Source organism: Branchiostoma lanceolatum, chromosome 10 (genome assembly GCF_035083965.1).
Source record: "Branchiostoma lanceolatum isolate klBraLanc5 chromosome 10, klBraLanc5.hap2, whole genome shotgun sequence".
Taxonomy (NCBI): Eukaryota; Metazoa; Chordata; class Leptocardii; order Amphioxiformes; family Branchiostomatidae; genus Branchiostoma; species Branchiostoma lanceolatum.
This window is the reverse complement of record NC_089731.1, coordinates 1,288,742-1,306,942: the sequence shown is the minus strand read 5'-3', so window position 1 is coordinate 1,306,942 and position 18,201 is coordinate 1,288,742. Positions and strand designations below refer to the sequence as shown.

The following is an 18,201-nucleotide window of genomic DNA, read 5'->3' as shown; positions in this document are numbered from 1 at the left end:
AAGGGTCTGAACAAACAAATTGCTAAGGTGCTAAGTCACACCACACTTGTCTTTACCAATTTAAAAGGTACGTTTATGAAAGTTAGACATCCAAGTCAATAATATATAAAGTGACGCTGAAGAAGAGTCATGGATGTCACTCGAAACGTCCGGAATTAAATCTCTGAATTTTTATCAAGTTGCAGAGTTTGAAATGTCTTAATATACACAATTTCGAAGGGGACTTTGGTTTCGAAGGAAGGTCCTAAACATGCTTCATGGATACTACATAGATGCTTAGACCATGAAAATTATTTTCTTCTCATCAGATCAGAGTGATTATTCATCTTTAGCGACACCAGTATATACTCTAAGAGAACAACCCAACAACGAGAAGAGAAAAGCAACATACCTATGAATGAGTTTTTAATGCAGAATTACACCTCAAGAAAGCTTAAAATCCATTTTCAAACGTTTCCGATATACCAAAAATGTGCACCTTGTGCAATGATTGTGCATCAGGTAGTCTCTCTACATAGGCTACCATCAAAACCTATACTCTGATACTGTAAATGCATATAAGTTTGCATGGTTTTTACATGTATTTCGCAGTAGGGAAAAAGTGGAGTGTTCGTAGTGGTTTGAAGTTCGCGTTTGAATCAATGGTAGCGCTAGTCATACAATATAACGTTAGGTGGGCAAAAAGTTTCGCGGTAGTTTTAAGTTTGCACTGAAAGTTCACAGCAAAAACCGCGAACATAAAACCACCGTGAACATTTCTGCATTTACAGGATTAAAAATTATATTTTTTAAGATACAGAACTGGCGTAATCAGAAATATCAGCCTCACATACGCATGGAATTCTGGATAAATTTACAGAATAGAACTGACTTCATTTCGCAGGGACTAGATTAAGTGGTAGGAAGGAAATTTAGAAAGCATTTTACAGTGTTTGTGATAGAAACAACCGAGACGTTACTGGGACAATTACAATATGAAACCACCTTGTTTATTAACACGTGTGTATTCTGTTGAGCTATGATTGGTAAATTGCAACATGTCGGTTCCACTATTCCTCTAATAGCGCTGTGAACTGGGAATGGCAGCCTCCATCAGGCCTTCCTATTAAAGGAATTATGGATCATAGAATTTGGCCAAGAAAAAAGAATAAATGGCGAGGAGAGTCAGTCCATGAGGAGGGGAACATTTTCCCTTGGATGAAACCCTATAGTGGTCAAACTCCCCAGGCAAATTATTCTCCCTAAGGCCACACCAATTTTACTGCTTGGTTAACGGAATTTAAAAAAAAATGCTAGATTGGAAAATCAACATGAAAACAGAATCTCACAGGAAAGTTTGTACTTTGGCGCACACAGTTTCAGGGAGTGAACAGGGTCAGGTGCAAGTTTTCAACCAAGCCTTCTGCTATAATGATGTCCTCATGCTAAGATTTACCCAAAAAAAATTGTTAACCAAGAAATTGAATTGGTGTGGCCTAATGAGGTAGATTTTACTATTTGTCTGCGAGCGTATAGTTAGTCTGATGGGACCATTGAAATGGATGGGTGGAAATCAAGCCGGATCCACTACCAGCTCTAAAAGGGCTAAAAACCGACAAAATGGGACTGAATAAGGCTGACTACTGCAATTGGGTTGTTGAAGGGGCTGAGTGAAAATAGTCTTTTGTTTACTTCTTGTCTGAGTATGAAAGACTTTGAATAGAACCTGACATGTTTGCTTTGCAACAGAACGCAGTAGGCAAGTTTGAACCTGAATGTTTTCATGTGTCCAAAATGAGTTGTGAAAACTCAAGTGAGTGCTCCTTTGCGCAGCTGTGCATATCAATAATGGCAGTAAATTAATCAACTTGGTTTTCAGCCCCTGGCATCTACAAAGACACAATACACACCAGTGGAACCATGTTTAAGCCCCTTAAATCACCCAATAACAAAAGGTAAGCCTTATTCAGCCCCATTTTGTCCGTTTTCAGCCCTTTTACTAGAGCGAGGCACACATTAAAAAGGCTCGTGGAATGGCCAGTCGGGCATGAAGTTGACCCAGTCGAGGTGGCACGCGCGGTACGGGATGTTGAAGCCGTCGATGGTCGCCATTTCTTCCTCCGTCAGCGCAAAGTCGAATACCGCGATGTTCTGCTGGATCCTCGCCGGCGTGACGCTCTTCGGGATGACGATCGTGTCGCGCTGGACTCCCCACCGGAGGAGAACCTGCAAGAAAGAGAAAGGAGATTTCAAATTTTGTCCAGTATAAGGTCAAAATAGTAGCCCCATAGCCTTTTTCATATCTTCAAAGAATGGAAAATGAGAAGTGGCCAGGGAAGATTAGCACAATGGCCATAGAGGGAAGAAATACAAGAGATGGTTTGACAGCATAAAGGAAGATCCTCACTTCCTCAACCTACTACAAGCCAGCCCAGCAGACAGAGGTGCCGGGCGAGCTGCCATCAAGCCCCAAAATCCTGGTGCAAGCAAGTATTTTACAGCCATACATACAAATATTGTTCAACACACAGCACTACCAGTGGAGTACCAAGGACAGAGGTAACTTCGGTACTAAGGACAGAGGGAACTTCAGTACCAAGCACAGAGACAACTTCAGTACCAAGGGCAGAGACAACTTCAGTACCAAGGGCAGAGACAACTTCAGTACCAAGGGCAGAGACAACTTCAGTACCAAGGACAGAGACTTTTTTAGAGTATCAAGGACAGAGGTAACTTTGGTACTAAGGACAGAGGGAACTTCAGTACCAAGGGCAGAGACAACTTCAGTACCAAGGGCAGAGACAACTTCAGTACCAAGGGCAGAGACAACTTCAGTACCAAGGACAGAGACTTTTTTAGAGTACCAAGGACAGAGGTAACTTCGGTACTAAGGACAGTTATTGCACAACTATATATGTGCCCCAGAAGGTAGGCACTGGACAGAAGAGCGTGGAAAGCAGAGGTGGCCTACATCATCGACAGATGAAAGCGGCGACGATGACGATGATGATATATGTGGCCCAAGGGCTATAAAAATGGAGATAGGCACCATCAAAAGGTGTGGAAAGAATTTAACTTAAGCTTACCTGAGCCACAGACTTGCCATATTTGTCTGCAATCGGCTTGAGTTTGGGGTCCTCCATGATGGAGGGGTCTCCAGGCTTGGCCCAGGGCCTGTCAGGGGAGCCCAGCGGGCTGTAGGCTGTGAACACCAAACCCCTCTCTTTGGCAAACTGTAGCAGCTGCTTCTGGTTCAGGTAAGGGTGGCACTCCACCTGGAATCGTCACACAAAGCAACAGTCATGACACATGGCTTTGTTAGTCTTCTGATATGCTCTGTCTGTGTATTCATGCAAACACATTCATGTACATGGTGACCAGCCCCTCCAGCTCTGTCCTGCCACTTGCCACATTTTGTAATCGAACACCTGAGGGTCTGCTACTTTACCAGTAACCATGGTGACAGCCATCTGGTCCAGGTCATTGACCTTAATTGTTTAAAACAGAAAAAGGGGAAAGTAGCAAAAATAACAAGTGCATCAAAATGCTCCCAACCTTTGGAGTTTGATAATTTGTATCTAAATTGCTGAACCTAAACCTGGAAGTCTTTTCAGGTACATGGCCATAGTTTACACACCTGTACCTGTAATGTTTAGGTATACAACCATAGTTAACGCACCTGTAGAACAGGTTTGATTTTGGCGACATTGATCACAGCCTGGATCTGTTTACTGTTCTGTACATAGCTACAGTAACTGTACCTGCGGCATACTGTACTTGTGCATAACTCCTGTACCTACATGTAAACATGTGCGGCTGTACCTGACATTTCTCAGGTTAAGTTAACGCACCTGTAGAACAGCAGGTTTGACCTTGGCGACGTCGATCACAGCCTGGATCTGTTTACTGTTGAAGTTGGACAGGCCGATGTTCCTCAGCAGCCCGGACTCAACACAGGCTTCCAGCGCCTGAAGTGGTGCAAAAAACACAAGATGTAAAACATAAAATCAGGGATTGAAATACCATATACCAGCAAAATACTGAGATATTCAGGTTAGTGCAGGTAAAATTGGAGCTGTGCAGGTATTTCTGAGATGTACAAAGGTTAGGTGTGACAGGTCATTCATTGTAATAATATACCTAGCTGCTGCTGCGCCACGTGCGTGCGAAGCTGGTGTGTTATGCCAAAAGATGTTTATAACGGTGATATAGATACACTTACTTGCACTGATCCATGATAAAAGTAGCCCAAAATTGCCTTGCATTTTTCACAGAAGTGCCACCCTTTACAGAAAATAGCAGAGGGAGCACATAGGGAGTAAAGCCTCCGGTGCCCCCCTCCCTTATCCCTGCTTAACCTGAGAAATGTCAGAAGCGATCTTGCCTCTGGAACTAGAAGCCCCGCGTTCGATCCCGGCTGTGTCACTCACCTGACATGCACGCTACCGTTTAAGATCGCAGTCCTTAGAACGGGACGTTAACCTGTGGTCCACTGTTCATTGTACTCGTCGAAAAGAGCTAGGGGAATTTCCCCGGTACAATGAACCTGTAAAATACTGTACATAGCGTCTGTCTTCTCTGTCACGACCAGTGGAAGAGTAGCTCATCTGTTCATTGAGTTCATTTGAGCTAAACTGGTTCGAGATCCCTTTCCTTTCCTTTCCCTAGGCAACAGTGGAATGCCTCCTTTTCCAAAGACCATTCAAGCCACGCAACTCGGTCAAAGGTCTGCGACCATGCACCTTTGCCAAGTTTCAGCCAGAGTGCAAAGCCTTGTTAATCATTAACAATCAGAGTTTGATTCTTTCACGTGCCTTTAAGCAGGCATCACAATTCATGTGAGCGTTGGCCAAATTTGTAGATCGCCCGAAGCTTGCCAAATTTCAAAATCGCCCGAGCGTCGACCATATTTTCCATTGAAAGTCTCGGGTGAAGTCCGTCGAACACTGAAAAAACTAAAAATCCCCCATTAGATGGTACCATCTCTTGTACATGGACGAAGTCAGAATCAACTAACCTGGTAAAAGGCCAATATTTGGATCAACCTTGATTTCTAAAAATCGCCCGAAGCCCACGTATTCGACAGGACGTCGGCCGTACTTCGGCCGAAAATGCACATTTGCAGCTCGCCAACACGTCGGCCGAGCTGAATTTCTTATTTGTGACGGGGGCTTAAGCAATACCTCCTGCTCAATGCTTAGCTTCTACATTTCTCTTCTTTGTAGACTGTGACCAGCCGTTTTAATTCTATGTAAAATGTAGCCAGACAACTTTGTTGATTGTAATCAGGGCATTTTGTATCAAGATTTATTGGCACCTGATACTGGCTTGCATGAGTTTCATCATCGTAGGCATCCTTCCATCTTTTCAGATGATGGTAGCACTCTAGATTCAGCAGCTTGCATGAGTTCAGTGCATGTAATACACAGCCACTGTCTTCCTGAATTCAGCATGTTAAGCCCCCGTTACACACAACCGGGGTAATTTGGGAAAATCCAATTTGCTGTGTTGGTAAATTACAGTTCAACCTTGATTCAGAAGAGCATAAAGCTTTGTTGCAGCCTCCCCATAGGCAAGTGGTTCTGCCAAGAATTTCAACAAACCTTCCATGTGTCCGTGAACGGGATCTCTTCCCTGATGAACTTCCCGTCCGCGTCTTTGGGAAACATTTCTCCGCCGTCCTTGAAGCGTTTGTACGCCATCGGCCAGTGGATGAGGTAGAGGTCCAGGTAGTCCAGCCCCAGGCCTGTTAGGCTCTTCTTCACAGCCTCCTCCACATCGTCAGGGTGGTGGAAGACGTTCCAAATCTTACTGAAGTGTAAGGAGCAGAAATATGATAAAAATGTGTCTTATTTTGTCCATGTCTAATTCCATTAATATTGTACTGTCTTTGTCAGCAGGGCTAGCCCTTTGTAATAGCACAGGCTATAGCTAGTTGTACAGCCCTGGCTGTGCGTGCTGATCAAATGATAAATAAACAAATAGATAAAAATGTGTCTTGATGATGAAGCACTACGACAAAGCCCTCCATGTTGAAGAACCCAGCACACTTACCGAGAAGAGAGGAAGTAAGACCCAGTATGATAAGGGGTGACCCGGTGTGCTTGGTTGAAAAACACGAGCTATAGCGAAGCTGCATTGCTCTACCACTAGCTACTTGAAAATCATCATGCTTCAGTTCACCTAAATTGAGGATAACTGCTTTTTTTCAAATGAGAAAGCTCAAACACGCCCCAAACAGGAAGAGCTTGTGTTACCCAGAGCTTTCAAACAGAACCTCCCTGGTTACACAGAAGACATGCTCACCTGGTGATGAAGAGGTCTTCTCTCTTGACGACACCTTCGTCGAACTTGGCCTTCAGTCCTGCGCCGACTTCGTTCTCATTCCCGTACACATGGGCGCAGTCAATGTGCCTGTAGCCGGCATCGATGGCAGCTTTCACGGCTTCAGTTACCTGTACAAGATCAGAAATTAGAAAAACTGAAAATTCATTGGGCCGATCCAAAACAAAAATACCCATCGGTTGACGACATAGGACTGGACTCTGGGTTTGAAGTAGCAAGGAGGTTAAAATATCTTAACCTCCTTGGAAGTAGTCAGGATTCTAGGATTTAGGGGGTCGAAATTCTTTGGGTTCTAGGATTTTGGGGGTCGAAATCGTTGGGATTCTAGGATTTAGGGGGTCGAAATCGTTGGGATTCTAGGATTTAGGGGAAGCATTAGGATTCAGGGGGTATGCAGATTGGGGTGTCGTCAGCCCCCCCCCCCCCCCCCCCCCTCTGTATTTTTTTTGGTGGAACGGTCCATTTTGGATAAATTTTGCAGTAGGCAAGGAGGTAAAATATACATGTGTATCTAACCTCCTTGGATAAGGTATTAGGAGCCATTGGTGGTGCTTTAAGTTCACAGTTACTAGTAAAACAGTTCTGTGGCACCGTAGCGACACAAAGGAAAAATCACGAAAATAAAACCAGCACTTAATTAGGTCAAACATCCAATTTATACCGGCGTTTTTGGTTGCCCCTCCCCCTTTTTCCATGCATGCGGACACAAACGATCACAAACCAGTTGTGCCATCAAAGGAGAAATAAAACATGATCAATAACTTCAGAAACAACTTAGTACTTGGAAGAGTGGTTATGCAATGGGGATCAAAGAGTTTAAGGAGTTGTGCACCTCGAAAAATCAATTATGTCTTCTTTTTTACCACAAAGTACAAAGGTTATTGGAGAGACCGGCACAACTACTTTGTTCAATAGTAGAGTAGCTACAAGTTAAACCTTTACCTCTCCTGGCTTTGATTTCCACGTACCAAGCCCGAGAACCGGCATCTTAACGCCCGAAGGAAGCTGGACGGAAGGCACAGCCATCTTTCTTAAGAAGGTCTTCAAAAACCGGAGAATTTTGGGGAAATTCAGAGCTGTCTTGTGATTTCCTGGATGTTTCGCGCCACGCCAGCTGCTGTGGGGTCAAAGTGCGGTCAAATGCGAATTAAGTATGGATCTAATTTGCATACAAGTCAACCAATCACGGTACGAAATTTTTGGAGGTAATCCTTGCGAGCCTCCTGTACACCAATCAGAGTAATATAGGTAACATAAGTCTACCAATTGGAGAAGGAAACACGGACGACATTCGGTACAGTTGGAAGAGAAAGCAACATGGCCGGAGAAGTTCTGATCGACGCTTTGCCGTACTTTGACCAGGGCTATGACGACTCTGGTGTCAGGGAACTGGTGAGTTTGGATGTCGGAGAGAGCTATAAGCTACAAAGAACACTTTCAGCTAGAGTGAAGTAGAATCGTCGCTTTCTGTGCTACAAGAGAAGCGTTGAAATGTAGTGATAACCGCTGTGGGGAGGGGGGCTTTTGTTGCATGCAGCATGGATGAAAACACTGCATTTTGTGTGTATATGTATCTCAGCCTCAGATATGAACTAAGCCATCTACTACAAGATGCCGTAGCCCTCAGCATGATGAGGTTGTGCACATAATCACAAGAAGAAGTAGATAAGCATTTTTTGCCACCTCAGTTTTCTTCTAGCTTGTTTTGGGGCTATGTGTGTACAACTAAAACAACATTTTAACATCAAGAGTAGAGTAGAGTAGAGTAGAATTTTCGGTCAGGTAGGACTGTTCCAGTATCAAATTATATGACAACGAAAAATTATGTGTCACCGTTATCTTTACAAGATGAACCTTAATCTGAGAACGAAGACTAAAAGAATATGTAAATTTTCCTACACATTGTTAAACATTATTACAATGTTTTCCAACAGGTACGTATATAACAATACTGGTGTGTGATCTTAGGGACATGGTCCATGATTTTTCATAATTTTTGGATTGCAGGCCCAGGCTCTGGTGGAGGAGGAAACCAGACGTTACCGACCAACAAAGAACTACCTGAGTTACCTGCCAACACCTGATTACTCAGCTTTTGAGGTCAGACAGCAGTTCATCTATTCTATTCTGAGTTTGAGAGTATTTTGCAGATTTTCATGCACCACTTTCCAAATGCTAGCTTTTTTTAAAGAGGATATCATGATGTTTTGTAAATTTGTTGACAGACTGAAGTGATGAAGTCGGAGTTTGAAAGGTTGGAGAAGAGACAACCCATGGAGCTGCTCAGCATGAAAAGGTGAAGAAAAACATTTGTTTTTAAGTCTTCCGTTTTCATGTCGTGATGATTGATCTGACCCAATGAAGAGCCCGATATACAACTATTCATCTTCATTTCGGGTACCCTCTAACAATCCCTGAAGGGGTATCACTGAGGGGGGGGGGGGGGTCAGGCCTGACGGGCTATGGCAGGGCGGCAAGCCCGACCTTAAAGGCCTCCACTGACGGGGCTTGTGCGATATGCCCCGGCAGGGTATTCCACTCCTTAACCGTGCGTGGAAAAAGGGAAAGTCTAAAACAATCTGTACGTGCTGAAGTGAGTTTGTATTTAAGGTATGGCTAGCTCGGGTGCGTCTGTGGGCAGCTGGTACAAGATACTGTTCAGGTGGGATATTGATGAGACCCTGGGAAATCTTATAAAGTGTAGTTAGACGTGCTTCTCGCCTTCTGTCTGCCAGCAAGGGCTATTTTAGGTCTTCGAGCATTTTAGATACACTGCTGGTGTATCTAGTACTGCATAATTAATGACTGGAGGCTGTTTAGTGTTTTGTACTTTATCACTGATTAACGTTGTTTATACAGGTACGAACTTCCCGCTCCCGTGTCCGGACAGAGAAACGACATTGCAGCGTGGACGGAGTGCGTGGAAAACTCCATGGCACAGTTAGAACACCAGGCAACAAGGTATGGGAGGGGATGGAACTTGCCATGGAAAAGTGTGGAAAGCCATGGAACATAGAATTTCATTTATCTGGTGTTAATAGTGGTAAAGGTTCAGAGAAGTTTGTTGTTGTTGTTGTTGAGATGCGTTAGACAAGTTGGAGATATGTAGACCATTGCACGGAAAACTCCAAGGCACCATTGGAACATCAGGCAACAAGGGAAGGCAGGGGATGGAACTATCACAAAATAGGCTTTCCTTTCCTGGCTTTTGCAATTAAACCTTCAGGCAAAAGTAGTGTAATGTAGCACTAACAGTATCTCTCAGAAATTTGGTTTTTCTTTGTCATTTGTAGAATGTACAGAAACCTTGGCAACTTGAAAGTAGTATGATACTGATGATATGTATTGTGTTACATTTCTTCCCACAGAATAGAAAACCTAGAGCTGATGTCAACATTTGGTTCAAATGCCTGGAAAGCACACAACAAGTAAGTTTGTCAAGACATTTGGTTGTATCTATGGAAATACATACATGTACAACATCCTTTTGTTGAAAATATCATGTGATAATATCTACTTGCAGCTGATTGTAGAACACCTGGGCCACACAAGACCATAGCATAAGAGTTCATCTGTGTTGGTAAATGGCATCAGGAACAAAAGAGTGTACTTTCCAAGTTCAATATTTGGAAGAACTGAGACTTACCCAACTTTTCATGGACCTGTCTACTGCTACTTTTGGGATGAGACGTTAGGGACACTTGACTACAGCAACGGGTCTGTCAGCCAAAAATTTGGGTAGTCCCAATTCTTCCAAGTGTTGGATATGGAAAGTTCAGATTTGATTCATATGACCATGACCAGTTTTTGACAGCAATTTGTACATTTTTCAAGTACTAGTAGTTCATAGTTTTAATCCTCAAGAGAAGTACAAAATGCAGCAAAAACATGCCTGAAACACATAGCCAGAAGCTAAAACTGCTTGGTGATTAATAGGAACCCTGTATGCTGACTTCTCTCTCTTCCTCCCCATAGCCTTCTGGTGAAGATGGTAGAAAAGGCGCAGAAGGAGCTGGTATCTTTGAGGTAAGGCCACACCAATTTAATTTCTTGGTTAACGGATTTTTATTTTCCAAAAAAAAAAAATTTTTAGAAAAAACAAAATCATAAAAACAGAAGGCTGGCCCAGCCTTCTGTTTTCATGATTTTTTTTTTTTTTGGCTAAAATTTATATTTTTTTGTAAAATAAAAATCCGTTAACCAAGAAATTAAATTGGTGTGGCCTAAGTCTGACTCATACGAGATAAAGTTTGAGCAGTGTCAGGTGGAATTAAGTAAATGGTAAATGGAGGAAATAAAGTATCCGAGCTGTAGAGGTTTACGTGAAAGTCTTTAACATTTGGCCAGTTATTTATAGGTTATACATGTGGCCAATTGTCCTTTTTAGTGGTAGATTGTCATCTCTGTATTGGAATTACATATTTTTATGTCAAAGGATTGTACTGAATTCATAAGTTTTCTGCCTGTTTAATATGTATTTTGTAAAGTGTGTAAGTGTAATCTAATGTGTATTGAGTGGGTGACTTGACAATTTTTTTTACAATCTGCTTTCAGAAAACAAATTCAGGAGATAAACTGGCAGAGAAAACATGGCCAGGTTAGTAAAGTACTTTTATCTATTCCACTTCCTGATGTACATCTTAACTACTGATCAAAACACACTTGAGTCTGCAAACTTTTAGAACAGTCCCCTTTGTCTTTAGTTTTAGTATGGCCTTTTCCTTACACTATTACTCTAAGGCAAGTCCTTAATGATAGCCTATTGGGGAACCCTGTCTGCATATCAGTCAAACCAATAGATGAATAGATAGATGGAGAGACAAAAAAATCTTGAAAAACATCAACATCTTGAGCCCCTCATAGCCAAGAACAGTAACCGAGTGAACTGGAGCCAGTGTAATGAGGGTTTCCTAAATCTACACCCTGACGGCTAAGTTTATGTTGTCTTTTTTGTATCCTGATTTGCTATGACTTGCCAGGGCTCTGTTGGAAATCAGTTACTCAGTTAACTGAAAGGACCACCCTAAAGATTCATAAATAAATGAATAAATGCTTGACCGGTATGTTAATTGTGGATATTTAATTGTTGGTACTTGCTTACATGTTATTCCCTTGTACACAACACACAGATGGCCGCAGGGAATCAACTACGAGAGTTGGAAGCCAGGTACATGTTCTTCTATCAATGTCGTACTATCATTATGTGTCAAACTATTTTTTAGAATACATCAATCTGTTAGTTAGTGTCAGCAATGAGGCATTAAAATTGGGCCTTTGAAACTCAAGGATTTCAATCGGTGCATGATATGGTATAATAGGTTCCTTACATGTTCTATTCCCTCATGTTTTCTCTAGCTGGGTTGGCCTTGTAAGTAAGAACTATGAGATCGAGCGAGCGTGTCTGGAGTTGGAGGCTGAGATCACCCAGCTAAGAGGACAGGACCAGAGACTGGTCAGGAGGGACGAAGACAAGGAGAACCAACCTACTAGTATGGAGTACTGAACAGCAGGACTCAACATCTCGGCCTATAGAATACTAAACAACTGGACTCTAACTGTAATTACAGTACATAAGTAACACTGTAACAGTACATCTCATCTGTGGAATACTGAACAACTGAACTCAAACTGTACACTATACTACACGCCAGCCTATATATATGGAGTACTGAACACTTACTTAACTTTGGCCATTCTCTCACAGCTGTGTTCAGGAGTACTTAACAAAGGACTACTGACTGTACACTACACATTAGCAGTATTCTCGGTCACATGTGGCTGTCACATGTCACTATGGATGTTGATGTCATCAGGAATTCAACGTCCGATGCAAAAAAAGGCAAAGTGTGACCAAAAAAAGACGAATGTGAACACTGAATTATGCCCAGCATTTTGAAGCTTGCAGTTTTCAAAGCGATGTGAAAAGTGGACAATACTGAAAACCAAACTAACAGTCCTTACCAAAATGTCTAATGCTACATGTAGTACCTAGATTTAGATACGTTTAACATGTTGAATTCCAGTTTGTTGTGTATTGCAGTGAATAGCGTTTATAGAATCAGCTGGTGATGAACTCAATGGAGATCCGTATCTCTGTATGTAAAGATATTGATTCAGACGTATTTTTTTTCTAGTTGTTTGTCAGTGGTAAAAATTCTTTTGTATGATCGTGGTCAGTTTTACAATGTGATTGTCTGTGTTATGTCGTATTGTTTTGTAGCACATGTAGTATTGCAGAATATGATGTCTGGGCCCAAATCTTGTGTGCCATGTTAATTGTTTTTGACGTATGAGGTACATAGTACATTCATCGGGACTTCTAATACAAAGTATGGCAATTAGCAAACAGAGTTTCAGGAATAAACCAGGAGAATCAAAATGAAGAAGAACAAGTCTGCATCAGAGTCTTTGATATCTGTACACTTGAAGTCTCTTTAATACATTGTATTATGAGAGTATATGACAATGTTTTTGCACTTTTATGTAAGTATAAATTCATTTCAAAATTACTTATAACTTGCTGACAGATAGTAATCAAGGTACAAACTGTGCCACCTTAATATGTTAACTCAGCAAAGACAGATGCTAGTTATGCTTTTGTTTAAAACCTACTTTTACAAGATCAACATTTCTGTCTGAGAGCAATGAAATGACGCTAATACAATGACAACCGCACTGCAGCAATAGCTGTTATATGCACAGTGTAAGGGCCTAGTGGGTAGAGTGCTTGCCTTTCAGACAGGTTTGATCCCCAACCAATTCAAAATGGTACTCACTGAGTATGAAAGTTGAACACCCCCCTCTACCAGTGGACTAGCCCCCTACTGTAGTGGTATCTGTGTTTGTACAACTGTGTGGCCCAAGGGCTACGGAAACAGATGGGCACCGCTGCCGTAACACTTCACCATACGGTGTGAGAAGAGCTTGAACTTGACTAACAAATGCCGGGTGTGTTCTTGTGCTATCTGCCAGTCTTGTCACCCTCTTCCACATAGAGCTGCATCTATAAGACAAGACACTGTTAGATAGATGTTCTCGTCAACACCCTGATGAACAAAAATAAAAACATCACATTTGTCAACCTTTTCATTCGAACGTCAACAGTGCCATGAAACTTGTACAAAATAGAGATAAAACCATTTAAAATCTACCCCAAAATTGCGGAAATCAGCAAAAATATACAGGAGACATGAAAAATGAAGTGGGAAGTTATCACATTGCTATACAAGTGACACATATAATGCCCCTGTCACACAAGGAAAATCAATCAGACGACGAGTCTGCAAACTGTTGAGGACATTTTTGGCAGTAAGACAACCGATGTTCGCAGATGCTGAAAGCCCCATCCATCGTGATGGGCTAGATGTTCAGGTGAAAATTATGCTAGATTCTCTGGCGATTTTCCATTTCAGTTACCTTCTGGGAATCAACAAATGCATCCAAAGCTTAAGACGGGATTAACAAATAGCTATTCATGATTCGTACCTTGATGACATTTGAAGTCATGGTTTTGAGTGGGATGATCCTGGCATTGGGCATCTTCAGACTGTCACTGTCTGCTTCTACCCAGGGGAAGTTCTGCAGAGAAAGACACATTATACTGTAAATCCATTTAATACACCCTCATTAAATCAGGACCCCTATCGCTCCACGTTACATCTCTCGCGAAAGGGGCCCTGATAATCACCGCCGCCAGACATGGTTCTGGCGACGTCGCCGACACTTGCTCACGAATAATTAATGAGCTGGCCTTATTTGGCAATGACCGGACTGATGAACTAATCTCCAGACGGAAGTTGCGGACAAGGTCAGTTGGCTTGCTTGGCTTTCGCTGCCGCTGGGAAGCCGACGGTGATTATCAGGGCCCCTTTCGCGAGCGATGCAACGTGGAGCGATAGGGGTCCTGATTTAATGAGGGTGATTTCATATTGCAGCTGGAAATTCTAGCACTTGGGGGGAAAGGTAGTAGTTCACGGCATTTCATTTTAACCCTGGGAACAAACATGACGATCCCTGAAATGCGAATGAAGGACACCAACATGCACCTGCAAGCTTCATTGATATGGACAGAGTGAAAACACTCTACAGGCTTTCATCTCACAATGTAGCAGCAAGTACGACTGGAATGTGGCAATGCCTACATGCATTCTGGATATTCAATAAAAACGAAAAATTAAGATGTAAGATCAAATGCTTTGGGGCATCCTATAAGGATGGGACATAAAGCTGGGAATCTCCTGATTGAGGAGAGCCACACTTTGAGCAGTCATTAAAGAACCCAGCACACCTATCAATAAGAGTTAGGGTCCATCCCGGTGTCAGTCTGGTCTTACCCAGCTTGTACTTATTGCACAAAACTGGACCGGGTGTGTTATGCCTTATGGTGGTTTACTGGTTATGCAAAACAAAGAAATAAAAATTAAGAGAAATCTGCCCCTCCCACCTGCACCAGCTGCTGCTGCTCCAGACTGGCCGCCGCTGAGTCTTGTGTGTACACATGGACACTGAACGTCACATCTGGAATGTTAAGTATGTAAAGTTATATGGATATTACTTATTAGGCAGATGTCAATAGACACTGCAAGGATTTCCATAGTAAAGTAAAATCAGAAACTGGAAGGTGTACTACTGTATACAAAGGGGACTAAAACCTGTGTCCAAGTTATATGCCATATGCTTTCATACATTCACATGACTTTCTGATGAATTTGCATAAAACGGGGACCCAAGTCTGTAGCTTGAAATCACGTGAAAGCAGACTTACATGTATTCATATCTATTGCAAAAATGACTACAATCAAGTCTTATTGCTACTTGCTAGTAATTATCTGAGAGGTTTGGTTCACCTTGTGGTAGTGTATCCAACATGGAGTCGCACACGTTGATCTTCAGGACAAATGCTCTCAGGGCCTGCTCCAGTCTCAGCAGGTAGCTGTCATCACTGGAACATCAGGGAAGATAGTCAAGAGTCTTATACAAAAGACAGCTAGGTACAAACATTATCTCTATAGCGTAATATTGATTATCGTAGACAGCACTAAAATATAGACGAAGCAAACAGAGATGTCAGACTTCACCCACTTCATGCAACACACACACACATATATATATACAGAAACATACACACACATACACACAGCGGGCGCGCCCGTCTGTCGGTGACGTTTACAAACACACATACACACGCATATACACAGACAGACAAACATGCACACACACATACACACCCTTCCAGTCCTGACCCTTTATATTACTGCACAGACTTACTTGACTGATGGTTGAACGGGGGGCGTGACCTCAAACAAGAATCTCTCCAGCGGGCGCGCCTGTCTGTCCGTCACGTTCAGAACGACCTTGTCGACCTCGCCCCTCCCCACCAGTGGACGGATAGTCTGCAGGGTGTCCTGGAGGTACCGGGTCACGTCAGGGTGGCACGACATCTGGGAACAACATGGTCTTGTGGTTAGGGTTGTTGACTCGGAACCTTGAAGAACTGAGTTAAAATCCCTGACAGGTCTTGTATTGATGTTGTGCCCTTGGGAAAGACACTTGACACCATTTTCCTCACTCGATTCAGGTGAAAATGAGTACCTATCTAGGGACGTCCCTCGGATAGAACGTTAAATGGAAAAGAGCCACACCCTGAGTATGCTAAAGAGCCCACCACACTTGGAGTAAGGTTCCATCCTGGTGTGAGTGGATCAAATAAATCTGAAGAGTTACCCACCTGTACAGGAATGTTGTACTTCTTCCTCCTCTGGAAGATGCCGGCTGGATACACCTGCCTGATGTACAGGATCTGGTGGAACGCCACCTCCAGGAACTCACACACAATGTCTGCTGCAACTGCAGGGAAAACAGCAGCAGGGAACATTAACCCTCACCCTAACTCACACACAATGTCTGCTGCAACTGCAGGGAAAACAGCAGCAGGGAACATTAACCCTCACCCTAACTCACACACGATGTCTGCTGCAACTGCAGGGAAAACAGCATCAGGGAACATTAACCCTCACCCTAACTCACACACAATGTCTGCTGCAACTGCAGGGAAAAGGGCATCAGGGAACATTAACCCTCACCCTAACTCACACACGATGTCTGCTGCAACTGCAGGGAAAACAGCATCAGGGAACATTAACCCTCACCCTAACTCACACACGATGTCTGCTGCAACTGCAGGGAAAACAGCAGCAGGGAACATTAACCCTCACCCTAACTCACACACGATGTCTGCTGCAACTGCAGGGGAAAGGGCAGCAGGGAACATTAACCCTCACCCTAACTCACACACGATGTCTGCTGCAACTGCAGGGAAAACAGCATCAGGGAACATTAACCCTCACCCTAACTCACACACAATGTCTGCTGCAACTGCAGGGAAAAGGGCATCAGGGAACATTAACCCTCACCCTAACTCACACACGATGTCTGCTGCAACTGCAGGGAAAACAGCATCAGGGAACATTAACCCTCACCCTAACTCACACACGATGTCTGCTGCAACTGCAGGGAAAACAGCAGCAGGGAACATTAACCCTCACCCTAACTCACACACGATGTCTGCTGCAACTGCAGGGAAAACAGCATCAGGGAACATTAACCCTCACCCTAACTCACACACGATGTCTGCTGCAACTGCAGGGAAAACAGCAGCAGGGAACATTAACCCTCACCCTAACTTACACACGATGTCTGCTGCAACTGCAGGGAAAACAGCAGCAGGGAACAGTAAAAACATGAAGTGCGTATCTTCACATCTATTTTCTATTTCCTTGTCTGAATGACCACCCAAGGGAGTAGAGAATCTGGTCTTCTTTACAAGAAAAGCTGAGCGACTACACAGATGTTGAAATTTGTATCCTTTAGTCATTGATAAGCAGTTAACATGTACCATATACATGTAGTATCAATTGAATATGAAATGGAAATATCACATGTTTCTTATAGCTATCACACCGATTCATTCTCTTTGCTCAGCTGACATTTTAAGTGTTATTCTAGCAAGAGAATATGATCAAAACAGGCCTAGGGGACTGTGAGGAAAACCTGAATCTGACTCTCTTCACTCCCAGAAACTGTGTGTGCCAATTGGGCAACAGACTTTCCCCTCAGACTCTGTGAAGAGATATTATCATGTGGCCACGAGTGGCCTAACAAGCCCATTCGTAATTCCGACTACGCATGTGCGGTGTCAAAGGTGAAGGCTTGTAAACAGTTCTCGTCTCGACATCGTCTAGATTTGCATAACAACGTCCAGACGGGTTTTGCTTACGTCTCAGGGGCCTTCACCTTTAATACAACATAAACAAGGACAAGTGTACTCACTCTGAGCCACATTGATGTCTTGGTGAATAGATGACGATGCCATCTTAGCTGATCAAGTGCTCACTGAAAAAGGAGAAGAAAGTACTGTACTGTGTTTTGAATAATGCAATATGAACTTCTGTGAAATAAAGGTTTAAATGTTATAAACATTATTTACTAACATTACAAGTGTCACCACTAAAATTCTTTCGACTTTACCCTTCCACCCTTCTAGCTAGATACATTTTTCTGTCAATCACCTTTTTCTTTTGCTAACTTCCTAGGATACTCCTTTTCTATTTCCCTTCTTTGCCTCCCTCCCTAGTTAGCCTAGCCTCCCCTCCCCTCCCACCCTCACTTTTCGCTTCGTACCCTCCCTAGTTTCCCGCCATTTTCCTCCTTCTCTTTTCTCAGACGTAAACACAAACTCTACCTGTTATGAAGGAACCATGTGAAGTGCCTCCCCACCGTCTATTATCAGTAAAATATGATATTTATCAGGAAATATAACAACCAGACATCTGCAGACGACATTTCTTCAACTCTGACCTTTTGGTGACCTGAAAGCGG

At 43.0% G+C, this 18,201-nt stretch overlaps 3 protein-coding genes across 3 annotated transcripts; 1 reads left to right on the top strand and 2 right to left on the bottom strand.

Moving 5' to 3' along the window:
* Positions 1–1,898: 1,898 nt before the first annotated feature.
* LOC136443336 (aldo-keto reductase family 1 member B1-like) lies at positions 1,899–7,459 on the bottom strand. Its single transcript, XM_066440536.1, has 6 exons — positions 7,267–7,459; positions 6,286–6,434; positions 5,583–5,790; positions 3,831–3,947; positions 3,066–3,254; positions 1,899–2,205 (listed from the first exon to the last, which is right to left on the bottom strand). Exons 1-6 carry the CDS (start codon positions 7,348–7,350, stop codon positions 1,996–1,998), a joined length of 957 nt encoding a protein of 318 aa, XP_066296633.1. The 5' UTR covers positions 7,351–7,459; the 3' UTR covers positions 1,899–1,995.
* Positions 7,460–7,612: 153 nt separating this feature from the next.
* Positions 7,613–12,114, top strand: LOC136443284 (pre-mRNA-splicing factor SPF27-like). The gene is made up of 9 exons (XM_066440462.1): positions 7,613–7,716; positions 8,332–8,424; positions 8,550–8,620; positions 9,184–9,285; positions 9,693–9,752; positions 10,300–10,350; positions 10,879–10,921; positions 11,454–11,491; positions 11,680–12,114. Exons 1-9 carry the CDS (start codon positions 7,642–7,644, stop codon positions 11,825–11,827), a joined length of 681 nt encoding a protein of 226 aa, XP_066296559.1. The 5' UTR covers positions 7,613–7,641; the 3' UTR covers positions 11,828–12,114.
* A 434-nt stretch (positions 12,115–12,548) lies between these two features.
* Positions 12,549–18,180, bottom strand: LOC136443285 (mitotic spindle assembly checkpoint protein MAD2B-like). The gene is made up of 8 exons (XM_066440463.1): positions 18,065–18,180; positions 17,653–17,715; positions 16,052–16,170; positions 15,592–15,764; positions 15,171–15,265; positions 14,768–14,841; positions 13,810–13,902; positions 12,549–13,327 (listed from the first exon to the last, which is right to left on the bottom strand). Exons 2-8 carry the CDS (start codon positions 17,693–17,695, stop codon positions 13,286–13,288), a joined length of 639 nt encoding a protein of 212 aa, XP_066296560.1. The 5' UTR covers positions 17,696–17,715; positions 18,065–18,180; the 3' UTR covers positions 12,549–13,285.
* Positions 18,181–18,201: the final 21 nt, after the last annotated feature.

Coding starts and splice junctions, on each gene's coding strand:
- LOC136443336 (XM_066440536.1), bottom strand. CDS start 7,350: ATGGCTGTGCCTTCCGTCCAGCTTCCTTCGGGCGTTAAGATGCCGGTT. Junction 3,255..3,830: donor TCAAACCTGCTGTTCTACAG/GTGCGTTAACTT, acceptor TGACGATTCCAG/GTGGAGTGCCACCCTTACCT. Junction 2,206..3,065: donor ATGGCAAGTCTGTGGCTCAG/GTAAGCTTAAGT, acceptor TCTTTCTTGCAG/GTTCTCCTCCGGTGGGGAGT.
- LOC136443284 (XM_066440462.1), top strand. CDS start 7,642: ATGGCCGGAGAAGTTCTGATCGACGCTTTGCCGTACTTTGACCAGGGC. Junction 9,286..9,692: donor TTAGAACACCAGGCAACAAG/GTATGGGAGGGG, acceptor TTCTTCCCACAG/AATAGAAAACCTAGAGCTGA. Junction 10,922..11,453: donor GGCAGAGAAAACATGGCCAG/GTTAGTAAAGTA, acceptor CACAACACACAG/ATGGCCGCAGGGAATCAACT.
- LOC136443285 (XM_066440463.1), bottom strand. CDS start 17,695: ATGGCATCGTCATCTATTCACCAAGACATCAATGTGGCTCAGA. Junction 16,171..17,652: donor AGACATCAATGTGGCTCAGA/GTGAGTACACTT, acceptor TTTTCCCTGCAG/TTGCAGCAGACATTGTGTGT. Junction 15,765..16,051: donor AGTACAACATTCCTGTACAG/GTGGGTAACTCT, acceptor TGTTGTTCCCAG/ATGTCGTGCCACCCTGACGT.